At 48.2% G+C, this 24968-nt stretch overlaps 8 protein-coding genes and 1 non-coding gene across 9 annotated transcripts; 5 read left to right on the top strand and 4 right to left on the bottom strand.

Moving 5' to 3' along the window:
- The first annotated feature begins 383 nt into the window (after positions 1-383).
- tRNA lies at positions 384-455 on the top strand. The gene has a single exon. It is a non-coding gene; the product is annotated as a tRNA-Thr (tRNA).
- A 277-nt stretch (positions 456-732) lies between these two features.
- On the bottom strand, positions 733-2567 carry FPRO_00115 (aurofusarin/rubrofusarin efflux pump AFLT; the record flags this gene model as incomplete). The annotated part of the gene is made up of 4 exons (XM_031225750.1): positions 733-1178; positions 1235-1459; positions 1521-2352; positions 2409-2567. 4 exons carry the CDS (start codon positions 2565-2567, stop codon positions 733-735), a joined length of 1662 nt encoding a protein of 553 aa, XP_031076355.1.
- Positions 2568-3243: 676 nt separating this feature from the next.
- Positions 3244-4353, top strand: FPRO_00116 (uncharacterized protein; the record flags this gene model as incomplete). The annotated part of the gene is made up of 1 exon (XM_031225749.1): positions 3244-4353. One exon carries the CDS (start codon positions 3244-3246, stop codon positions 4351-4353), a length of 1110 nt encoding a protein of 369 aa, XP_031076354.1.
- A 908-nt stretch (positions 4354-5261) lies between these two features.
- On the bottom strand, positions 5262-5957 carry FPRO_00117 (uncharacterized protein; the record flags this gene model as incomplete). Its single annotated transcript, XM_031225748.1, has 2 exons — positions 5262-5774; positions 5832-5957. The coding sequence occupies 2 exons, from the start codon at positions 5955-5957 to the stop codon at positions 5262-5264; spliced, it is 639 nt and encodes a 212-aa protein (XP_031076353.1).
- A 1196-nt stretch (positions 5958-7153) lies between these two features.
- On the top strand, positions 7154-14959 carry FPRO_00118 (non-ribosomal peptide synthetase; the record flags this gene model as incomplete). Its single annotated transcript, XM_031225747.1, has 3 exons — positions 7154-7421; positions 7482-13637; positions 13701-14959. 3 exons carry the CDS (start codon positions 7154-7156, stop codon positions 14957-14959), a joined length of 7683 nt encoding a protein of 2560 aa, XP_031076352.1.
- Positions 14960-15172: 213 nt separating this feature from the next.
- Positions 15173-16683, bottom strand: FPRO_00119 (uncharacterized protein; the record flags this gene model as incomplete). Its single annotated transcript, XM_031225746.1, has 5 exons — positions 15173-15241; positions 15286-15710; positions 15761-15836; positions 15885-16376; positions 16441-16683. 5 exons carry the CDS (start codon positions 16681-16683, stop codon positions 15173-15175), a joined length of 1305 nt encoding a protein of 434 aa, XP_031076351.1.
- Positions 16684-17586: 903 nt separating this feature from the next.
- Positions 17587-18647, top strand: FPRO_00120 (uncharacterized protein; the record flags this gene model as incomplete). The annotated part of the gene is made up of 2 exons (XM_031225745.1): positions 17587-18534; positions 18594-18647. 2 exons carry the CDS (start codon positions 17587-17589, stop codon positions 18645-18647), a joined length of 1002 nt encoding a protein of 333 aa, XP_031076350.1.
- Positions 18648-18734: 87 nt separating this feature from the next.
- FPRO_00121 (uncharacterized protein) lies at positions 18735-21093 on the bottom strand (the record flags this gene model as incomplete). Its single annotated transcript, XM_031225744.1, has 2 exons — positions 18735-20826; positions 20879-21093. The coding sequence occupies 2 exons, from the start codon at positions 21091-21093 to the stop codon at positions 18735-18737; spliced, it is 2307 nt and encodes a 768-aa protein (XP_031076349.1).
- Positions 21094-23495: 2402 nt separating this feature from the next.
- On the top strand, positions 23496-24560 carry FPRO_00122 (uncharacterized protein; the record flags this gene model as incomplete). Its single annotated transcript, XM_031225743.1, has 1 exon — positions 23496-24560. The coding sequence occupies one exon, from the start codon at positions 23496-23498 to the stop codon at positions 24558-24560; it is 1065 nt and encodes a 354-aa protein (XP_031076348.1).
- Between the last annotated feature and the right edge of the window lie 408 nt (positions 24561-24968).

Genomic DNA, 24968 nt, shown 5'->3' with positions numbered 1-24968 from the left:
CAGCATATCAAATCGTAAATCAGGCTTGTAGAAATTACAGCATAATTAACTTCATGAGGCCTAAGAAAAGTCCTGACATGTGAAGCCTAGCGAGCGAAGCGATGCTGCTGACTTGGCTTCTAGGAAGTAGGAGAATGAAGATGATGATTTAGTTGAGCGATTTAGAAGAAGGGATGCCAAGCAGGATATTGCTAGCAGAACTAATTGAGTGTAGATATATCTACTGATTACCGTTATTGGAGAAGTGTTGTTATAATGATAATTAAAGGCAAAGATTATCTGATACAAGTCGAATGGCTGAGAGTATTGCAAAAGAGAGTATAACAAGCATGATATAGATCAATAACAAGTCAATACCCAAGCTTCTTAAAGACGCTCAATAAGCCCCGTTGGCTCAGTGGTAAAGCGTATCACTAGTAATGATAAGATCACTGGTTCGATTCCAGTACGGGGCAAGCGCAAAATGTTCTTTTTGGCGTTTATGCATCCAAGTTCATTAACTACCTCAGTCAAGCTCTTAGAGCCAACTTTAAAGCCTATCGCGACATAATAGATAATTATACCACATTTTGCTGTCTTAAAATAGATAGATAGAGTTCATCTCGTTAGCAGGACGACTCCCTCTTCTAGTTGAGCTATGATGCTGAAAATTGCCTATTGAGCCCTGTTCTAGAGACTACCAGGACCAGACATCGAGAGCGGTCCTGATAGTCTAATGGATCCTGGCGCCTCTTAGTGGAACACCTTCTCCCTCCTCATCGCGAGACTGCAAATCAGACAAATGGACCCGGCCGCAATGATAGGTACATATGCGAGTTGAATCGCTCTCGTGATGCCATGGATAGCCTCAGCCTTTACGTCAGGCTTTGCGGAATCGATGAGACCGCTACCGACACCGGCGAGAGCGTCGGCAATCTCGGTTTTGGAGACGTTAGGGAAGACGCGTTGGAGAGCTTGCTGGCCATAGTTGACAAATAATGCGCCAGACATGCCGGTGCCAAATACAATACCGAGCATCTGTCCGACTGTCATGAAGCCAACGCTGTAAGGGATCTCGGTAGGCTTGACTTTCATCTGAGCGACTGCAAAACCAGCTTGACAGAAGCAACCAACGCCAGTACCCAGAATAATAGTGTAGCCGTAGATCTTGGCATTGGATGTGTGCTCATCGACGGTATCTGATGCATAGTTAGTGCCTAAGTTGAGGTATTAGAAGAGAATGGATGTTACTTACACATGAGAACTCCACCAATGAGCTCCATCAAAGAACCTACGATGTACCAAGGATAGTAGTATCCTGTTCGGCCCATGAATTGGCCATTCAACAAGTTGAAGGCGACGAGGAACAGGATGAAGGGCAACAGATGGACTGATGTCTCTACAGCCGTGATTCCGCGAGTGAACTGGTAATACAGTGGCAGGTAGAAAATGCCGATAAAGCTGCCAAACGTTGCCAGCACTAACAAAGCAGTTAGCTTGAGTGAACTAATACAAGAGACTTTTCTGGATGCATGACTTACTCATTGTAAAGAAGAGACAAATCATGGTACGGCTCTTCCAGAAGTGCATGGGGAACAGCCGGTTCTCAAACGTGGTGCCAACCTGGAAGACCTGCTGGAGCACAAACAGGATGAGCAAGACACCAGCTGTCACAAACAGACCAATGCTCCTGCCTGCATCCCAGCTCCAAAGGACTCCACCAAAGTTCATCGCCATGATGAGGCATAAGACAGAACCAATAGAAAGAGCTGTACCGATGTAGTCGATCTGAGCTAGACGGTTGGTCAAGGGGACACCAGCTTGAGGCTTGAAGTCGGGGAGGAGAAGAACGTAAATTGGACCAATGACAACCCCTACTAAGAGGTTCAGGTAAAAGGCCCATCGCCAAGTCGCACTACTATCGCCAAGCGATCCTCCAACCACAGGGCCAAGAACAGTACCGATACCCCAGATGAAACCCGTAAGGCTGAGATACTTTGGTCTCTCGGCGTTCGTAGTGGTGACTGACAAGAGTGTCAAAAGACCCATGTACATGCCGCAACCTCCCGCTCCAGCGATGGCACGGCCGACGATGAAGGAGTTGATGTCAGGAGCGCCACCACAGAGTGCAGATGCACCCATGAAGACGGTAGTTGAGCCAATGAACAGCTTTTTCGCCGAGAATGTGCCATAGGCTTTCGACCACGGGAGTGTTGTTGCGGCTGATGCGAGAGCGAAAGAGACACCAAGCCAGGGAACAAGGTCAACGCGCTGATAGGTCTCTACAACTTTGGCTTGGACGTTGGCGACTACAGTGTTGTCCAGAGCGTAGAGGAACAGGGCAGAGAGAAGGGCGCAGACAACTAGGAACCACTATTAAGAGTTAGCAAACTTCTAACAAGTCCGCAATGGGGGTCTTTGGTGCATACCTTGACACCATGAACATTTCGAGGAGAAGGGTCTGGTGCTGGCTTTTCAACCTGGGGTTCCCTGAGGGCTTCATTGCCTAACGACTCAGGGCCCGGAGATGGAGACAATCGAGACTCGTCCGAGCTGTGCCCGGACTGTTTCTCTTGAGTAAAAGACATAGTGAAGAAGAGTATTAAAATTTTTACAAGATTAAAGATTCTAAGGTTATAACGCTAAAAGATACTGTTGAACGATGAGATATAATTCTAACGCTAGGTCGTGATCTGGGGTTATGTATTTCTGATGCTGTGGAGAAGCATAAAAGTTTTCATATTTAATTTTGTAATTATCATAACTAACAACCGGTTTCAGCAGGCATGAAACGAGGCTTAGAAATTGCGTAGAAAACGATGGAAAACATCAAAAGTGAAGGGATTCAGAACCCTGCCAGTCTGGCCCTATAGGGTAAAGAAAACAGGAACAAGACGACACGAAATCCGGCCCGTACCGTAACGTTACAGCACACTGTGTGGTATTCGCAAGGGGTTTAGCCTGAAAATGGAATTTGTACCCCGTTGACCAGGGGTCGGGTGCATACGCGAGGCGATGGAGGGGCTCGGGGAAATCGCGTGATTGTGAGCTAACACTAGCTGCCGCAATTGCATCTCAAGATCTCTGGATGTTGTCTAGGTTGTTAAGGATATTCTCCAGAAGGCTGCGGACTAAAGTGATGCACGTCAGGGATATAAAGTTGGGTCTTTGGACCAAGAAACTAGCCAGCGCAAACAATACTCAGTTCAATTCAAGCACTTGACTCTCGTTGCATTCCAGCTTTCGACTACCATTCTCTGCCAAATGGCTGCCATTACTCAAATTCAATCTTCTGACGGCAAACCAGCCTCTGTGGGATTTCATTACTCTAAACAAGAACAAATTCCACCAGATTCTATCGGCGTCGATCAGATTCTGGTATCCTTTATCTTCTCCCCAATCAACCCCCAAGACCTCCTCGTACTTGCAGGTCGCTACCCAGTCAAACCGCTGCATACCCTAGACAACGAGCCTGTTCTGGGCTATGACGGCGTGGCTTGCGTCGACGCAGTGGGTCCTTTGACCAACCCAGAGCAGACCCACATTCGGCCCGGAGACTTTGTTGTTCCGCGTCGACATGGTATAGGAACCTGGAGAAGCCAAGCTGTTCTTAGCGTGACGGATGTTATTCCCTTGTCGCCCACGAAGGATCTGCTTGGCGCATCTCTGTTGCGCATGGCGTTTCTGCCCGCTTACCTCCTTGTAGAGGATATGCGTGACTTGAAGCCTGGTGATTGGATCATTCAGAACGCAGGTTCTGGAAACATCGCGAGGCTTGTAGCGCAGTTTGCACGTCTCAAGGGTGTTTGTACCTGCAGCGTCGTGCGTGATCGGGAGGGTAGCACTTTCGATGCTCTCAAGGCTGATCTGCAGAGCCAGGGCGTTGAGATCGTGATCACCGAAGACGATCTCGCTAACCACGGCACCCAGGCTTCGGCAGAACTCGCGGATGCTGCTGCCAAGGGTCGTATCGTGCTCGCCATCGACGCCGTCTTTGGTGAATCCGGTGAGAGACTTGCAAATGTCCTTTCTCACAGTGGAACATATGTCAACTACGGGTCTCTCGGCGGCGCAAGTGGAACCATTGGCCTGTCCCAGCGTTTGCTGTTCTGGTCAGAGGTCAAGTTTCGGAACTTCCGACTGTCTGAACAGCTAAAGGCTCGGACTGCAGCAGAGCAGGAATCTCTCCTGCTGTGGTTCCAGGACCTGCTTTCTCAGGGACTTTTGCGTACGCCACCTGTGGAGACTATTCAGGTTCCTTGGGCTGTTGAAGGCAGGGATGAGTTTGAGAGGCATGTGAAGGAGGCTGTTACTGCAGGTCCTGGTGACAAGGTGGGACGGGTCAAGAAGGTTTTGCAGTTTGGTAGGATCTAGCTGCATATGCGCCTTGCGAGGCTCAACGCAAGTGGTGGGTAGTTGGATTAGGTAGTAATGTAACCCTTTCATGCAAGCAGAAATCTTTTACGAGTTGTCACATATAGTGAGATTGCGTCATGTAGTGTGCATATTGTCCAACACTGAAAGGGGTAACAATGCTTGCTGATAGCTAAGTCCTCAGCTCATTTTGGTATAGTATGTGAGAAATAAAAATGTGTCACAGGAATTGAGTTCTAATATGTTACATAGATGCCTTGGACTACCAGCTTTCACAGAGCAGTATATTTGGCTCGTGCGTCTGGGTCCTTAGGACTGATGTTCCTAAATGAAAGAAGTACTAGTCCAGGCTTCTGTTATCTAGAAACCATAGCACAGGCAAGCTCTTAGGCAAAGGAAGTTTTCTCAAGATATATAAATACTAAATATTATAAAAGTAATAAAATGCTTTTAATAAATTATATCTTTATAGCTACTTAATAAGCAATATATAATTTCACTATAATAAGAAGCCTTAAGTTAATATTATAAGTTATAATTACTTATTGATTTATTTATTTATTTATTTATCTTTTTTATATTATAAATTCCTATTGAAGAGACTTAAGTTAATATGTAATTTATTAGTATTTTAACTTTATATATTTCATCTAGACATTATGGCATACTTAAATATACTAACCGCGCTATTCTAATTAACCTTATGCGAAATCTACTAAGTTCTCTTTTTCGGCCACAACTCTCAACTGCAAATGAGTTTTGGCCCACTTCAGTTTTCAGCATTTATTAACATTGGTCTGGGCAGAATGCTACTGCACATAGTAACAAGAGGCAAGCTGCAAGAAAACAAAACTTTTTAAGATATATAAATAATAATTAATTTTATCTACACTAAGGCTTCCAGTCACCTAGGTCTCCTTCTTTGCCTGCTGCTCTCGCTCAATAGCTGACGCATTGTACTTGCGCAGAATGTCCAGCAGGCCAGGGATAGGCTCATCAAAATCAATCTTCGCACTATTCATGAACCTAGCCAAGAAACCGTAAATACCATTGAGAAAGAAGATCTCAGTAATTTCCTCATGACTGAAAGCCTTCAAAGCCTCATCCATGACCTCTTTGCTAACATGAGGCTGGCGGCTGAGCTCTTCAACAATGCGAGCGATCAATCGCTGACGCGGAGTAAACAGGCTCTCAGGCAATGGTTCTTTGGGGTTGCGAAGAGCCGCGAATTGTTCCTCAGAGAGACCGAGGACGCGGGCAACAGGCTCGTTAACATCCCACTCGTAGGGGGCATCAAGAGTGGCTGCTGTACGTAGAACAGTGGTTTGCCATTCAGAAGGGAGAATCTTTCGGTTCTCGCTCCAGCTGGAGGAAAGGAGTGTCATAAATGGTTTGAAGAACACGTTGCTGTTGGCGAGGAGCTTTGAGAGCCAGTTAGCCTATTGTGTTAAGGCTTCGTAAGGGGAGGGCCGACCTACCTTGAAGATGTTCCTCTCGAATGGTAGAGTTTGCAGCGCTGCCTTGATGTCTGGCGGTGCAGTGTTGGAGTCGACGTAAGGGAGCAAGTGCTCGTTGGTGACAACGCGGTTGTCCCAAGAAGCCATTTTTGACAATGAAATGAAAAAGATGGAGGGAAGTTTGCAAAAGAGCTGGAATGATTTCTCGTGATTTGGTTCGAATTTGCTGTATTGACTTTGAGAAGTGTCTGTGAAAATCCCTATATATATAAAAGTACTATGTGAGACATGATGTAACGTTACATTCATCTGCCATAACAGCAATCACATCGAGGTCAACATATCACTAAAAGTCAGACTTTTTGAGTATCATAGCCTTGTCTTGGCCTGTGTCGCATACGAAAACCCCTTGTTCTCAGCTCATCGGAACATTTCCTGCCCAGTACAACAAACACTGTGTAAGATTAGCGTCGCCTCGGAAGCGGGCCGCTTCTAGCACATTCTCTAGCTGCATGTCGCTAAAGTGTGACAACCCTCGGGATGAAATCAATGCAGTCACATTCTTAAAACCTTTAAACATGATGTATATGCACGATTTGGGAAACGTTTTTTCGAGATGCAGGCTTCGATCTTGCTTCTGAGTGTTTCGAAGGATTCTGATCCTTTACTTGCAACCCACCACCCCTTTCTGCAATTGTGCAGCTGCATATCGCCACTTGTGAAACACATCTTAACGGAGCCGCAATTACGAACGAGTAATTGAAAGGATTGAGGATGCAGCCGCTGATTCAATGACTACCTTGTTAGGTCTTCGATGCAACCCTCGTGGCGTCAGTGAGACTGCATAGATCGTGGGGGTCGTAGTCGAAAGCCCTGTTCAACCCGAATACTACATCCAGTACATGCATCATCGCCACTTCCAGAAAGGCATAGTCCGCGTCTTACACCAGTTTTGTGAGGTTATTCCCAAACGATTTGAGTAACGTATAGTAAGAAACGTATGACGAGATGTGTTCTACTCCTTGTACGGCAGGGAATCCAATCCTTCGGAACAACGTTCGGCATTGCCGCTCTGCTTACTTGCAGATACTTGCAGCAGACAAGGCAGTTGAGCCGGAGTCCTTGTGTCACCACCTCGGGATGTGAAAGAATTTCCCAAAGGTATGAAGGAAAGAACTGAAATAGAGATCATCGAAAGATATTTAGTATAAATATGGGAACAATCTTATAAAACAACTATCAATTTCATATCACAAGCATATCATCCTCATAGATCAAAGCACTTAGACTAATATTCATACCATCTTTTGGTAACCCCCTAAATACGCTAATAATCTTCCATCATGAAGCTCTACCACCACGTTGAGAAGCATGGGGACTTCTTCCTCCCCTACCAAGACGGTCTCAGTCTCAAGCCTATCGAAGCCCTGGTGAAGCACGAGAAAGACATGGGCTTTTCCGATGTTGAGACTGTCCTTCCTGCGACAGAAGTCCAGAAGGATATTCTTAAGGAGGATGTCCAATGGGCTGAAGCAGTGCTCTTCACTGGAAAGACCTCTGCCTTAAGCTCTGAGAAAGTCCTTGATGTATGGAGATCCTTGGCATATCACTGTAAGTATTACATTTTCTGATCAAAATTCATATGAAAGTGGTTACTAACCTTTGGACTAGATATATGTCTTCGATCTTGCATTACCAATGGACCAACGCCAAAAGTCGTGGTCCAGCGATGCATCGAGCCTGTTCAATGGCGCCGCCCTGAAAAAGGGTTTGAAAAACTTCATCGAGGCTCAGCATTCCTGACGGTTGAAGCCAACAACCGTTCTGACGAGATCAATCTCGTCCTTCACTTCCATCGGGCCCTGATTGATACAACCTCGCTTCACACGCTCAGACTCGATTGTCTTCTTCAAATCCATGGTATTCCTGGTATCGAAAGCACTGGCTTTACCGCATACACACGATACCTCGCACAGAAGCGCAAGGACATCGCCTCATCCAAAACCTTCTGGTCCAAGACCCTTTCAGACATTGCTCCCCAGTCAATCTTTGGTCTTGAACCTGACGCTTTGGATGGTTTCAACCAGGATAGACACGGTGTCAGTGCTGTGATCCAGGGCGCAGAGCTAGCAACGCTAAATAGCCTTGAAAAGTCTCGCGAAGACTCAAAGTCATGGCGCCAGACGTTCCTTGAAGCAATTTGGGCCCATGTCTTGAGCGCCCACTCCGACTCTGAAGAAGTTCTTTTCGGAACTGTGCGCCGAGACGCAAACTTTGTGGGCGCAGACAATTGCGTTGGGTGCCTTGACCAGACCTATCCCGTCCGACTGCGCGTTCCCACTGGCGAAGATGCAACTTTCTCTGACATTTGCGACTCCCTGGACAATTACCATACGGAAGCCGGTCGTCACGCATTCGTCGGCTACACTGGAATCGAAGAGCAGGCAACAAATGGCATGCTGATCGAAACAGCCGTTAGCTACAGCCCGACAACCAACACACCTTGCATCGCCCCAAGCTTGCGGAAGTTCCCCGTCGTATTGTGCATCAACGATGCCAGCGTGTTACAACTCGCTATTAAGTGCACAACCAAGATCCCACTGGAGAAGGTCGAATTGGTGTTTAGGCACTTTGTTTCGGCGATCTTCAGTGCCGCCAAGGGCTTGAGCGCAGTGGACAAGTTCCCTCTATCCGACATCCAGCTCGTCTCGGATGCTGAAAAGCGTCTCATTCTATCACGATCCGTCAGCACCCGAAAGGTGCAAGCTACGACTATTCCTGCTTTATTTGAGAAGACTGCGGCTCAATACCCTCAACGAGTCGCAGTTGATTTTCAGGGCGACGCTAGCCTCACCTTCGCCCAGCTTAACAGCTTTTCCAACCAACTCGCGAGGAGGCTGAGGCTTCAGAAGGGTGCTGTCTATCCGATCTTGGCTGACAGGTCTCTAGAGCTGGTCGTGGCTATCCTGGCGGTTCTTAAGGCTGGGTCAGCGTATACTGTGCTTGATCCAGACTTCTCAGTCAGTCGCCTCGAGCAAGTCGTCAGCGACTGCAATGCAGCAGCGGTTCTGTCCACTCGCAGATACATGAACATGCTCCCCAACACTGTCAATATTGAACAGGATTACGCGCGACTACGTACTGATGCCGCAGAGTCACTCGACAATACTGATGGTATTGGCGTACACGTTGAGCCGCAAGACCGCTGTTACATCATCTACACATCTGGTAGCACAGGAAAGCCCAAAGGTGCAGTACTCACTCATGAGGCCGCCACGAGTGGGATGCAGCACCACTCTCTGAACGGGCTGAACCGGTGGCTTCTCTTCTACAACCCAAGTTTCAGCGCTGCTCAACGTACCATCTTGAGTACTCTTGTTAACGGTGGAACACTGGTGCTGGCACCCAAGGAAGAACTCACTCGGGATCTCGCGGGAGTCATTAATCGGCTTTCGGTCGATGCCCTCGGAATTACTCCTTCTGCCCTCTCTCTTTTGTCGCCCAAGGATATTCCAAGTCTCAAGAGTATTACCCTCGTGGGTGAGCAGACTCCTCAAGAGCTTGTGAACACTTGGTCTTCCGTCAAGGGTCTTACACTGAGAAATACGTATGGCCTCAGCGAGTGCACGCAACTCAACTTTGGAAGACCGTTGGCCGCAGTGGGTGGTCAAGTCCCGAACCCTCGCATACTGGACCCGCCAATCGACACCACGAGCGTCTTCATCCTTCGTCATGGTAGTACTGAGCTCTCACCACTGCTCGTATTCGGTGAACTGTGTCTCGCCGGTCCACAGCTCGCCCAAGGCTACATCAACGAGCCAGGACTGACTGAAAAAGCATTCGTCGCGAACCCATTCGGTCCTGGAAAGCTTTACCGGACTGGTGATAAGGCTCGATGGCTTCCCAATGGTCAGATCGAGATTGAAGGACGTGTCGATATGCAAGTCAAGATCAATGGGCAAAAGGTCGAGCCTGCCGAAGTCGATCGTCTTCTAGTATCGCTTGACGTGATCAAGGGAGCTGTGACGTTTTCTGTCAAGATGGAAGATCGTCAAATCCTGGCCACTGGTGTTGTTCTCGATGACGGATCTTCTTTCAGAGATGCTGTCAACTCGGCGAGGAACCATCTTCGTGCCAACCTACCAGTTTTCATGACGCCAACTCTTTGGATTCCCATTGAGTTGGTTCCTAGAAATGGAAACGGGAAGCTCAACTATCACTTGCTGCGAACTAAGGCAAAAGAGCTCGGCTTTGCTGGCTTTGCCAAGCTCATGGAGCTGGGCGACGAAGAGAATATGGACGAAATCCTCAACGATGTTGAACAAAAGATTGCATCAGTATGGGCAGAATCTCTCAAGATTGACCGATCTGTCATTCGTCGATCTCATTCTTTTACCGACCTTGGCGGGACTTCCATTGAGGCCATCCGGGTTGTGTCAGAGCTACGCGAGCACGGTCTAGCGACTGAACTCGGTGACCTGTTGGCCTACACCTCTCTCAGCAACATTGCATCTCGATCTCAGACTGTTTCAATGGAGGATGAGCAAGACCCGAAGCCCTTCTCACTTCTTCAGGACGAGAAGCTGCTTCAAGACTTGCCGGTGAGCGGCGATATTAGCGACGCCTATCCTGTCACACCCTTCCAAGAGTCCATGCTGGTGTCAGTCAATTCGCCCTCAGATCCATACACCTATTCTCGGGCTTGGGATGTAAGTCATCTGGATCTCACACGCCTGAGGGACAGTTTTGAGCAGGTGTTCAGGTCTCGTGACATCCTGCGTACCGTGTTTATTCCATACAAACAGTCTTTCGTGCAGACCGTGAGGACTGACGTGGAGCTTCCATGGTTTGAGACCCGACAGACTTTAGAGGCTTTCCAGCACAGTGGTAGTGTTCATCACTGGGATATGGATAAGCCTCTCTGGAAGGTAACTATTACGTCAGATCAAGCTCTGGTCGTGACAATGCATCATTCACTATTTGACTTCTGGTCTCACGGCTTCCTGTATGACGATGTCGCCGCAGTCTACACCGGTGCACTGGTTCCTCACCGTCCAAACCTGAGCCGATTTATCCGATACTTGCAACGAGAGCCTTCTGCTAACAGCACCTCATTCTGGTCTGAGTACCTCCAAGGTGCTGAAGTGCTCAAGCTGAACAGCAACCAGCTCTACAGCAGCAGCAAACTCGAGTTCGACCTTGGATATAGTCTGACTGCACGCGCCAGAAGTGTTGGGATGACTCTCGGTGCAGTCGTCTACAGTGCATGGGCCATCATTCTCTCCCGGCAGATGGGATCCAACGACATCACTTTCGCAACCACTGTTTCAGGCAGAGAAGCTCCTGTCGTTGGCATCAATGATCTCGATGGACCTACCATGAGCACTGTTCCACAGAGGATCAAGCTCGACACTGAATCTACCCTCCGAGATATCGCTCAGAAGACAGTAGCCTCGTTTTCTCAGCTACTCAAGCATTCTCAAGTCGGTATCGCCGCAGCGCTGAAAGCAGGCGGTATTGGTGCACAAGACATCGACACTCTCGTCAATATCTTGATCGATGCCAACAAGACCGAGAGGCCAAGAAAGTCCCACGAGATCTTCAAGATGCGTGGTTCGCGGCCTCAATGGGAGTCTGGACACGGAATGACTGTTCTGGAGGTCCAAGAGTCATCAGGACAGGGCGACTCCACCATTCTCCGACTCTCAAGCAACATAGATCCTCGACGCTTAGGATTCATCAAGGACTCGTTGGTAGAGTTGCTAGGGATTTTCTGCGAGAAGCCTGGTTCTATTCTTTCGTCTACCAACATCATGGGCGCTGCTGAATATGACCTCGTCTTCAACCAACTTTCTAATCGGGCGACACTTCGAGTCCCAGAGCCTGAGTTTCTTTACAGCGCATTCAAGAGAATTGCACAAGAGGCTCCAGATGCTGTCGCGATTGACTTTAACAATGAGGATACTATCTCTTATCGAGCCCTCGACAAACTTGCGAATCGTTTTGCTCATGCCCTTATCGATGTTGACGTACAACCGGGTGATCTTGTGCCCATCATGCTTGACAAGTCAGTTGACATGATGGTCGCAATTCTGGGCACAATGATTGCTGGAGCAGCATACGTTCCTTTGAGTCCCGACAATCCCACAGACAGAAACTCCTACATTGTGTCTGACACCTCAGCAAAACTCATTGTGGTTCATCCCGCGTACGTAGAGTTTGGCGATCATGTCAAGAAGTCACTTGGGGTTGAGACGCTGGTAATGAAGGGCTACGAGGATTTGAGCCCGAAAAGCTCGCGTGGTGAGGATACAGACTCTTGTCCCATTGTCAACCATACTCCAGCCAATCTCGCCTATCTCATCTACACTTCCGGCAGCACAGGACTCCCCAAGGGTGTCAAAGTTCCGCACAGAACCGCTGCAGCTGCCGTCACAAGCATGATACAAGTCGAAGGCCGTAGCCAGGGCGTTTGGAGGACTTTGCAGTTCGCCAACTACGTATTCGACGCATCGGTTCAAGATTTCTTCAACACGCTCAGCAGCGGCGGCACACTATGCATGGCCCCGACAGACGTTTTGCTTTCTGATATTGCAGGCTGTATCAACCGAATGGATGTCCGTCAGGCTATCATCACACCAACGGTTGCCAAGTTGCTCAACCCGGCAGATGTCCCGCGATTTGAAACACTCATTGTTGGAGGTGAGCCGTTGACCTCAGACGTCATCAGGACTTGGGCGCCTCACTGCAAGATCTTGAACGTCTACGGACCAACTGAGACATCGATGGTGGTAACCACCAAGCGAATTGAGTCACTATCAGAAAACCACGTTGTCGGCAATATTGGTGCTCCTTTTGATACCGTCATGGCATTCATCCTTGATCCAAACGGCGAGACACTGCAGCCTTACGGTGCAGTTGGAGAATTGTGTATTGCTGGTCCTCAAGTTACAGATGGTTACGTAAACCGTCCTGAGCTGACGGCTGCTGCATATGTTGATAGCGCTAAGCTTGAGGTTCGTATCTACAGAACTGGTGACTTGGCACGATGGCTACCTGATGGTGAGATCGAGTGTCTTGGCCGCAAAGACAACCAAGTCAAGATCCATGGTCATCGCATTGAACTTGGGGAGGTTGAAAATGCCATTCGGAACTCGGGTCTTGTCAAGGACGCGATTGCTGTGGCTGCCAAGGTTCATGATAAAGTTCACCTGGTTGCCTTCTGTACCTTCAACGATGATACCACTGCTGGAATGAATGGCACTGGTATTCTCGAACCTTCCACCATGAGAGATACATTTACGAGCCTGCACGAGAAACTTGGATCATTGGCGACTTATATGATTCCCAAGTTCGTCATTCCCATGATCGATTTCCCGAAGCTGCCTTCTCGCAAAGTTGACCGCAAGGCATTGAAGAAGATGTTGGAGGACCTCGATCGGGATTTCTTGTCGCAATGTGTGCTTGAGTCTCCCAGCCAAGACCACGCAGTCGTGCCTGTAGAGACACTCTCTGAGATTGCTTTGGAGTCGGTTTGGGCGGATATCTTTGGCCTACCGACCCATCAGATTGGACGGGAGGCAAACTTCCTAGCCTTGGGAGGTGACTCTATCACGGCAATCAGTCTCACTGGCCATCTTCGCAAACTGGGATATCACCTCACAGTCCTCGATATTCTCCAATCTCCCAAGCTCAAGGACATGGCTTCTGCCATGCAAAAGCTGGATACTGAAGCTGTGGGCAAGAAGAGGGTTTTTAACGTCCCCGAGAATGTCAAGATGGCCATTGAAAGCACTGGGCTTACATGGGATGATCACGTTGAGTATGGTAAGTTGCTCTCTCTCACGAGTTGACCCATAGACCACAGGATACTGACCTTCATCTCTACAGCATACCCTTGTCCACCCGGCCAAGCAGAGTTCTTGAAGCAAGGCGCCCGAGACTCTCAGATGTGGGTTCTTCAGACCGTGCGGCGCATGACTGGTGTCATCGAGCCTGATGCCTGGATCAAAGCTACCAAGCAACTAACTGAAGCCAATGACATCTTACGAACGACATGGCTAGAGGCATCTTCCGGGAACTGGGTAGGAGTTGTCCTTCGCGACACAAAGCTTAACATCACAACTGTCGCCGTGGACTCGGAGGATGAGATGCCCACTTTTCTCGAAGACTTCTGGCGAACACGCTTTGAGTTCGGTCGCCCCTTTATCAAGTACGCCATCATCACTCACGGAGACTCATCCTGGGACTTGGTCATCAAGATGGACCACGCGGTATACGACGGAACTCTGTTACGTGTCTTTGATCAACACTTCGAGAACATTCTACAAGGAAAGCCTTTGCCTCCTCGCGTGGAGTTCCGCGATTTTGCTCAACACGTTTTTGAACAAGACAAGTCCAAGGCACTTGAATACTGGAAGAACAAATCTACACACGCTGGGCAATCATCTCAGGTTTTGAAGGGTCAAGATCTCGGGGGAGTGAGTGAGCCTCGAGTCACCGCCAGTATCAAGATGAAGATGGATACACGTGGCATTGAGCACGTAGCAAGGAACTATGGCGTCACTCCAAGTATCATATTCCAGGCTGCCTTCACTCTTTGGTTGGCTAGGGCGACGAAGAGTGATCATGTTCGCTACGATTATCTCCTCAGCGGACGGAACGTGGCACTTCCGGATCCTCAGTCCATCAACGGAACACTAGCCAATTTCTTGCCGATCTGGACAGGAACGAACTCCACAGAAAAGGTCTCAGATCTTCTCGCGAGGTTACAAGAAGACTTTTGGGCTGTCACGGAGAATGGGTTAGTTGGACTCGACGATATCTACCAGACCCTGGATGTGTCCCGCGCGGCTCATGGGAACAAGGTCTTGTTTCTTTCGCAGCCATTTGACCCTGTTCCCTTGGATGATGCAACAACCCGCAATCGATGGCTTGTCATGGCCAAGTCAAAGGTGCGGATGTATCAGCCATATGCGCTTGTGGTGGAGGTATCGAAGTCTTTTGGGGATATTTCGATATTGAAAGTCATGTACGATGAGAAGGTGTTTGATCATGGGATGGCTGAAGCATTTGCTTCTGAGATTACTGAGTTAGTATCGGCTATGATAAAGTGTGAGAAAAGAAGTATGACCGTTGAGGAAGTTTAGATATATGTTTGTAGATTTAGAGATTTTAGATTAATATTTAACGGACTTAGATCATCCTCATGGTGTCGACACCGTCTGGGCGAGGGTATCATGCATAGCAGCTGTCTATTTAATTAGATCTGCTTTGCTTAGGAGCATACTGCGACATTAAAAGAACCCCAAGCAAGAGCAGGATACTGCATACTATGAGTCTGTTCTCACGGCTTTCATCTCCTAGATTCTCTCGTAAGCAACTATGCCTATAATACGAAGCATGGGGTCGTGGTTTGCAACATACCTTCGCTAACAGTAGTCAGACAGAGCCCAGTGAAGAAATTGAGTGGTACCATCATCAATCCGTAAACTCGACCTCTTCGCTCCTCCTGAGTCACCCGGCTTTTGAGATAGGCCATGCTGGGATAGTACAGCCCGGCACATATCTCAAAGACGCAGAACGCCCAAAAGCGACTTGACTCATCTCGAAGTAGAATTGCCGACAGAAGAGCCGAGGCCGAGATAGATGACGCAAGCTGGATTGTCCGCGATGAAACTTGTATCGAGTTTGCATCACGCGAGGTGTAAAGAAACATGAAAGAGCCCAGAGACATTGCGGCCGTGAGACTCGAGAATATGGTACCGAAAGGAGGGTTTGCCCAGATCCTCTCATGGAAGCGCGATGACATGATTGTCTGGGGCCAGGAGTAAAGGACAACGTAGACAGAGCCCTCAAAGAAGCACACGGTTAGTGTAAGAATAACCAGACTTGGATCCTCTACCCATATCGTCAGCTGCATTCGACGGCGGACGGTCGTAGTTACATACTCAGAAGAGAGATAGCGTTGGCTTTCCATGAAGTCTCGGCCAATGGGGGCCTGCCTGATGTACCACGATTCTCGGCCTGGATATAGATTAGCAATCGATATGAAGTGGATATGGCAGAGTTTACCCAGGACCGAGTGATGACCACCAGTGCGAAGCTTAGACAGACGATACTGAGTAAGAAGGGTGCAGTATGTGAACCCAAGGCACTCACAGCTGCTTGAGCTACAATGCCGCTTCCAGCAGAAACAATGCCATTTATCACAGCCATCATGCTATATATCGTGCTCAAAGCAGTCCCACGATCCCCAAATCCTTGCCGTTTATACTCAGCTGTCATCCAACTCTCAAATGCTGAGTAAAGCAATGTAGTGCAGAATCCGGCCATAACTCTACCCGCAAACAGTACTATTACGTTACCTGCGAGCGTAGTAAGACAGGAAGCTGAGTATACCAAACAGTAGTATTGGCACATGGATCTTTTGCCATGCTTATTTGCCAGCGAATCCACAAACAGTGCGCTGATTCCAGCAGAGACAAAGCCGGTGGCAAAGAGAGTGGCGATGGCAGGCTCTGATAGCTTATGGGTATTCTTCAGACAGCTGTATAAATAAGATGCCTGGGATGAGCCACTGAAAGTTAGTTTCGCTCTATTGGGTGCTATCCCTATCATTTAAACGCACCTGGAGCCATTCTGCAGCCATCGCCAGACCGTAAACCCACAGAAACTTGTTGCGGAAATTGTAATATCTATTACCAGTTGAGTCATGATCGATATCGTGTATCTCGTCGTCGATCATATCAAGACGACCAGATTCGGCCGCAGAGGCTCGTTCCACCTTCAACGTCACATGTCTGTGATGCAAATAGGAAGCAATAATGAGCGGTATGATGAGAATGATGAGCGTGATGGTGTAGTAATCCATGACTGGCTGACATGTCGGGATGAGTTATGAAACAAAGACTCCAAAGCCGTATATTGGAGTCAGAGTCGGGAGAAAAGGCTAAGAAAATTGGACAATGCCATCGTGGGAATATGAGACGGGGACCGTGCTGAGGCGTTGACGTTTCACGCCGTACCCCTGATGTCTAAGGCTAGCCCTCATTGGTCTCTGTCGTAAACCGCCGAAGTGGCTCCCGGGAATCCGGCAGAAGAGGCTAGGGGAGGAAAGAAAACTCAGGACCTTAATCCTAAGTGACAAAAAGAATTAGGTAAACTAGCCTAAGTTTAGCCTGAGTCTAGGATATCTTTTGCCGAGTTTATTTTGATACCCTATATCGAGGTCCGGTGTTTTCTTGCTCCCCGAGAGAGAGGTCAAAGACTGTGGGTCAGAAGGATTGACGGTATCTTAGCGTTGACGTAGGAATTCTATGCTGAGCAGAAAAGAAGACACCTTATCAGTATCAAGACAGAAATAACTGACATTATTACAATGGTCTAGGGAGTTCTGCCTGACTGGTATGCCACAAACATGCCGAGCTTCTATTATTGACAGGTAAATTGGCTAATTAACAGAAGACATCGTGAAGACCCACGTTGCCGTTTATCCCGACTCGGCAAATTGATCCGAGCTTTACGTGTAGGACTAGCCCTATTTATCTGGAGTCCGCGTCTGCTCTACGGATGGATCGTGCCACTTGAGGTGAAACTCAAAATGGCAGTGAAAAGGGGATAATTGCCTCAATTCACTATGAGAAGACCGATGGCCAAAATCAACTGTGTTGAGTATCCTTAATGTAAGTAAGATGTCTATCTTTTTTCACTACCCTCTATTATTCTCATGCTTTTTTACTGAGTGTCAAGTCAATTTCCAGAGACCTAGTTTATCATGGCCACGTCTCACAAACTGGTCACAATTACCTTCGTTTTCGCGACGATACTGCTCTGTACTGTACTATTCACGAGATCATCACCTCACTTCTCAAGATCAATATCATCGCCGAATCATGCGGATGTGTTTAGCAACGATCTTCATCTAAACTCAAGACTTGCACACGCCGAAAAGCTATGGAAACGCTCCATTAAAGCTCGCGAGGAGATGGTCGAAGTAGTGGGCTACGACAAGGCGTTTCCTGACGGATACATGAACCCATTCAACGTCTGGGACTTTGCTCGCCCCAGCTTCTTCTGCCCTCACGATCTTGAGCGAGTTGGGTCAATCAGCGACGGAGGAAAGATCATCTGCGGCATGTCACGCTATGAGAAGGAATGTCCTGGCCCATCATCAGACTCAAACAAAGCAAGGGAATTCATCGTCTACTCATTCGGTGTGAGTGTCGACTCCTCTTTTGAGGCAGAGCTGCTCCAGCGCACGAATGCTCGGATATGGGGATACGATGGCACTGTTGATAAGTGGGCGCAGCAAGTTCCTGAGTGGATATGGTCGCGAGCCAAATTTCAAAAGGCCATGATCGGAAAGGTGTCAGACGGCAAGGCTCGGCCGCCTGTGTTTTCGATACAAGATCTTATGAAAGCCAATGGGCATTCTTATGTTGATCTCATCAAGATGGACATTGAAGGTGCAGAGTTTGATGTTCTGACATCGCTGATCGACTTTGTTAAAGAGCAGAGAAAGAACGGCAATGCGACGATGCCGTTTGGTCAGTTATTGGTCGAGATGCATCTTAAGCAAGCACCAGAAGGCGCTACCGTTCCAAACGACCTTCAATCCTGGCTAAAGTGGTGGTATTCGCTAGAGGAGGTGGGCTTAAGGCCAGTGAGCAATGAAGATAATTGGATCGGCGATAGGGTATATGGCATGCCCAGATTCATGGAGGTGCGTCTAAGACAACCCAGCTTCAGCTTATGCGCAATTTTACTGACCATCACTCATAGTACACGTTTATCAATGCAATGGACAAGGAGAGGAACTTGTTACTATGGACATGAAAGACGTAACCTTGGATTTAAGCTATAGACAGAATATTTACAAGACCACATAGTTGTCCCAAAGCCTTGATACCGTAGCTGACTGAATCAGGCAGACTTGGGGTCTTGAGGCCACTTATCCAAGGTAGCCTTCTTTCCAGTCAACGTAACCTGGACCTTAGCTTGCGTAGGTTCATCCAGCAACAGAGTATAAGTACCAGGATACACCACCAGATCTCCATTCTCACCCCTTCGTGCGATGTTATCCAATGTCCACTCGAGCGAGATATCCTTGGTCGAAGAAGGAGCGACATCATGCAAGCGACCATAAGCTGCAAGTGTTTTGAGCGGATATGGCTTAGGTCCAACTTCACTCTTGATAAAGACAAGGGATACAAAGTCGGAGGTAATGCGACCAGTGTTCTTGACGCTGACTTGGATGGTAGGCAGAGCGCATGTATCAGAGTATTGAGCACTGCAGCCCTTGAGAAGCTTCTGGATGTCGAAGGTCAACTTATTGGCCTTGAAATTGGCCTTGAAGCTGGTGTAGTGGAGGCCAAAACCGTAGGGCAGAACTGGAGTCGAATACCAGCGATAAGTCCTTCCAGGCAACGACTTGGTAGGTCTCAGGTCCATATCGGTCATGCCAATCTGCTCAGTGTATTTACTGGGATACTGTGTGACGGGTAGTCGACCAGCAGGACTCTTACGCCCGGTGAGTAAATCCATAACTGCAGTGCCGCCATCCTGACCAGGGTAGTTGACCCAAAGAATACTGTTGATCTTCTTGTTCTTCAGAAGAGCAGTGTCATCGACCTGATCGCCAAGCTGGATAACTACCAGTGGTTTCCCGAGACTAGAGAGCTTCTGGAGCAGAGTTAGTTGACTTTCAGGCCAGTCGAGGTTCTCCCGGTCTCTGTCCTCGCCAGCAGCTGAGGCGTCGAGACCGCCAAAGTAGAGGATATAATCAGACTTCTTTGCCGCAGCCACAGCATTGGTAGTCCAGTTATCGTGAGACGAGCTGTTCTGCAGCGTCGGACCCCAAGCCACGTTGGTGTCAAGACCAAGCTTCTCAGCTGCGTAAAGCGGGCTGTGAAGGAAAGGAGCACGACCGCTGTATCCGCCCTGGAGCTTGGAAGTATCGTTGGCCCAGAATCCGATCATAGCAACACTATCCTTCTTCTTGAGCTTCAGAGGCAAGGTGCCGTCGTTCTTAAGAAGAACGGCACCCTCGACAGCAGATCGGAGTGCGAGGTCCTGAGCCTTCTTGGTGTTGACATCGGCAAAACTGAGCGAGTTCCATTGCGCTTTGGCACCGTCAAAGAAACCAGTATGAACGAGCCCTTCGAAAAGACGTTTCAGCGAACGATCCATGAGCTTCTCGGTCAAGAGACCTTGCTTGTAGGAATCGGAGACGTCGCTGGTAGTAGTATACTCACAGCTAGAATCCATGCCGTTCTCAAAAGCCACCTGGGCACCTTCGGCGTTGGTCTTGACATACTTGTGATTCTGCCAGATGTCTTGCATAGCTCCGCAATCACTGGTGATCCAGTTGTTATCGCGCGTCCAGTTCCAGTGCCCTCTGAGAATCGTTTCCTGCAGATAAGAGTTTGCGCACGAGGGGATGCCATTCACGGCATTGTAAGCGCACATGATAGACCCGACCTTTGCATCACGGGTGCACTCCTGGAAAGGTCTGACGTAGTACTCGGCCAGATCTTGCGGAGTGATCTTGGCATCAAAGTCATGGCGGGTAAAACCTCCCCAGTCCTCAAAGTCGTTACCAGCGTAATGCTTGCAGGTAGCAACAATACGTCGCTGCTCCTTATCGCCCTCAAGACCTCTGACGATGTTCCGAGCATAGCGGCTGACATGAAGAGCATCCTCACCAGGAGTTTCGGAGCCCCGACCCCAACGAGGATCTTTAAAAGGGTTCACGTTGGGCGTCCAGAAATCAACTCCGCGCATGCCACCGTTGGTGAATGCACGCGCTTCAGTGCCGACGGTATTGCCGATGTCATGGATTAAATCATCGTCGAAGGCAGCAGCGAGAAGAAGAGGCATGGGAAACGATGTAGCGACATCGTATGGAGGCGTGTTAGAATCAAAGTGAGCACCGGGAGATCCAGCGACTCCATGAAGGGCTTCGTTCCACCAGTTGTATCTTGGGAGTCCAATTCTTGGTGCGCCAGTTGCATTGCTGTTTCAATCAGCTCCGAGACCGAGGTAGTGATTATGAGTGAGTGTCTTACCTCACTAGATTGCCCACCTTCTCTTGGGGCGTCAAAGCAGCAACTAGAGCAGCTGCCCTTTGAGGAGGAGATAACGAGGTATCGCAAATTCCATTCTTGCTCAAGGGCTCCTTGGTACAGTCGGGTAAGGTATAGAAGGGGGTAGCAGCTATAGCCCGTCCATTCAGAAGAGAAAGCGATAAGACGCTAGCAGCGACCTGAAGATTGAGCAACATAGTGTTCCTCAGCTAGAAAAAAAAAAGCAACCTTGTCTGGCCCAAAACTACTGTTCTTGTCGTCTACTTTTATACTTCTCGCTTCATTTCTTCATGATGTTTCTGTTAGCCGGTTACTGCGGAGTCATGCATATGCTCATTTGCGGCTCACCATAGCCGAGCGAATAGAAACTCAATGACAGAGTGCTCTCAGGGCGGCATATGGCACGATCGGCAATTGTCTAACCGCAGTCGAAGCTATCGGATATTATCACTGGGTGCGGGGAGCCGCGGGGATGCGGGGAGAAAAGAGTGCAGTTTCAGGCAGAATACGGATTGATGTAACACAATAAATAGCCTAATAGCAAAACCTTTATTAGAAGCATAATACATTAAAGTATGAGGTCACGATCAGCAGGTGTCGAATGTATTGGTTATGTCTATCAGGGTTAAAAGCTTATGGAAATTAGCAGAAGTGTAATATTGGTGCGCTTGGACGTGGGAAATATTAAGGGTCACGGCTAATATACAGGAAACCGTTGGGAACTCGGCCCTTCTTTTAGCTCGGAAGCTTGATATTGGCCCACGTGTTTCTCCCTATCGAGTCAAATTCACCTCCATATGCCGCTTATATATCCCGTCCACTCCCTGAGAAACCATACCACGCAAGCTGATGGGCTACAGTCTGCATGACAATGGTGGCATCGGATGCGGGAACAAACAGGAATCTTACTGTTGTCTCGAAGCAACCTGTGCCTGAATGGATACGGTCTCTTAATAAGTTTCTTACGGATCCCGATAATGGTTTCAGTCTGCTAAGTACTACTGACATTTCCGCTCAAAGTCATTCTTCATATAGAATCCGATACAAAAACAAGTCGAGATATTCGGCGCCAACCTGGTGACGGCACTCGTCTTTTCAACGATGCGGAACTTTTCAATTATCTTTTCTGCCGACTTGACACTCTATGATGCATGACCAATTTTCTCTTTCCTCTTCCCACTTTCCAGGTCAACTGATTCATGAGCTTCCTCGGGAAAGGCACAATATACCCAAGCCTCCCCCAACTTCTTCTTCTTACGTCATGGCCGCCATGAGACGGCTGAATTATATGAAAATGGCTTTGCATGCAAGAGTTCCTAGATTTGCCGCCCGGATCTTCGGGATAATATTCGTAATATTTCTTGGATCAGCCCAAATCTGAGTCGTGGACGAGTTGATTTTGAGGGTGGCTTGGGTAGCAGAGGCTAGTGAAAGATGTTTCCAATCCGTAAAGTACTGGAATGTTGAGTAAATTGAAACAATGCTGTTACTTTCAACCTGAATATATCAAAATTTGTGAGATCTGAGCTTTGGAAGCACGTCCCCCTGCTGTGGCTAGCCAAGGTCAACATATAGCTTCAAGTACAATGGTATGCGGCATATGTGGTTTGGGAAAAGAGAAACCATTGTTAGAGTTGTTAGAGACTTGTTACTTTAGGCGCTGTAAGATGTAGAATTGATTGCGTCTAATCTTCACAATTTGATTGCAGGCCTTTTATTGTATATGGGTGTTTGCAAAATATAGACATCAGCGCCTGAGCTCCAGTACCTTTTGAAGACATCATGAGTTTGTTCCGCTGTGGAGCTACTATGTGGAACGAATAAGCGAAGAATGCTCAATCAGGTACAGCATGCAGCCAAAACATTAATACAAGGGTCCGCTTTGCTAGTTTTGGAGATAGCTTGTGATAATATTGAGCTGAACGGCTTCAGCCGTACTGACCCTTCAATAGCGTGATTGTCTATTTGTCTCATGCAGCAAAAGTCAGAGCGTCTGGTGTCAGCCATTGTTTAAAATCGTATTATGGCGCTAAGCAGCGCAACTGGGGATTGAATGAACAGCCATCATAGGTCTAACTTATGCAAAGCTAAAACCAACGGAGTTAGTGTTCATTCTGTGGCTTCAAAGCGGGGGAAGGGATGAATTAGAATCTGCTTTCAGCTCACCACGACCAAGCCACAAGCACACCGACTTGCGAGTCTGAAATGACCAGTCGCGAAATCTATGTCTTCCAGATACTGTGAAGCGACATCCAGTGATGAACAGACCCCTGCCACCTCATTGATGGGCACGGAGCCGTCTGTCCGGAGGAAGTGGAGGCTATATGCCGTTTATCTATTAGTAGTGTTGTACAGAAGTCTACGGGATGGTAGGGCTGAGACATAAGCAAGAAGAATTCTGTCGCTATAAAGTGACCTTTTCCACGCACGCACACACATATTGGGGAAGATCGAAGAGTTATAAAGTCATCGAGACCCCCCTTCTAATCCTTCACCATCAACAGCTTCTCTTTTCTCTATACAGACCTATTGTTCATACACACGATCATCCTGTTCTGTCAAACTTACTTTTACACCTTTACCTTTCACCTGTACCATCATGGGTTGGTTTGTAAACCTCCTGGACGGCGTCAAATCGGCAGGCCAGTGGCTCATCGACCACTCGGGGGATATTGCTCCTGTTCTCGGGGCTGTAGGCAAAGCAGCAAGTTACCTCCTCCCTTTGGACAATAGCGTCCCTGATTTTGCAGCTAGTGCTATTATTGCAAACCAGGACAATGAATCGGGCTCAAAACGGTTGGCCGACTTTCCTCAGAACTTTGCATACGTCAGCGGTCGGCTGGCTGCCGCCGCAAAAGCGGGAGTCAAAGCCATTCCAAAAATGGCTGGCAAGACCATCACGATCGATGACGGTCTAGTGGGCTTGTGGACAGATCCCACTGGCCTATCATTCGATGGGAAACCTTCTACATCGATGTATCAGGATCTTTCGGCTTTTATGGGAACTATGAGTATCCCAGTCTTCTGGACGGATGGCTCTGGAGTTGTTCATGACACCGTCAACGACATTGGTCAGATATTGTTTGCAAACAGTGGATCACAGGATCTCGCTGAGCTTGCTGGTAGTGACAGTCCTATTGCCACAATTAACGCAACAGTTCCGACTCAGGATGGTTTCCTTTATGCCTGCCACGTCTACTACCCGATCCCAATGGGCAAAGGCGGAGCGGATACCTCGCTGCATAGTGCTATTCATCTCATCTACACTGCGAATGCAGACAAGGTGACCGCGGCCGTAGCCCAAGACTATCTCACAGTCATCAACCCGCTGAGTGACCAAAACTCATGGGTGGTGACAATGAACATTACCTGGGCCAGTGTTCCCATCGCTGGATTAGAGGATGTCCAGACAGCGTTCGCGGACATATTCACCAAGGAGAACTCTGTACTCAATCTCTTGGTTTCCAACGTCACTGGCACACTTCAGACCGTCAAAGTGCAAACTCCGGCTGATAAGACTCCAGCCTACGCCAAAGCTGCCGTACAAGCTGCAGTGACTGCAGCCATCAACGGCGGGTCAGCCAAGGAGAATGTGCCCGCCAGCAGCACAGCTCAAGTCTGTATTACCGATTCCTCGTGGCTACCAAAGGTGTCGACGCCCTAGGCTTCTGGGCAGGCCACCAGTGCAAGCTATGCAATATAGGTCTTGTAGGTATTAAGTTTGTATTATCGGGAAGAAGTCGGAAAAGGGCATCGAGAGGTTGGATGAAATCAGACGAAAAAGGCAGGGAGACTGTGAGGATGCTGTCGCTTTCGGAATTTGAATTGTGTACGATTTTGACTTTGCACAATGGACTCAACCACTATCATCCTTACTCCCCGTCACAATGCCAAGGTAGAACAGAGGAGATCACCTCTCATAATAGACAATCACCTTTACAAGGTATTGGCAAACACTTCGTTCAATCAAAGAATATCCATTGAAGTTTGATGACTGTCTATTGTACGCCTTGTAAATTGTACATTAGAAGTGCCTCCCTGGCTGGTCTTTCCTTCTATCACTGGAGTTTAT

The sequence above is a fragment of the Fusarium proliferatum genome (genome assembly GCF_900067095.1).
Source record: "Fusarium proliferatum ET1 genome assembly, contig: FPRO_scaffold001, whole genome shotgun sequence".
Classification (NCBI taxonomy): Eukaryota; Fungi; Ascomycota; class Sordariomycetes; order Hypocreales; family Nectriaceae; genus Fusarium; species Fusarium proliferatum.
This window is presented reverse-complemented; position numbering and strand designations above follow the sequence as displayed.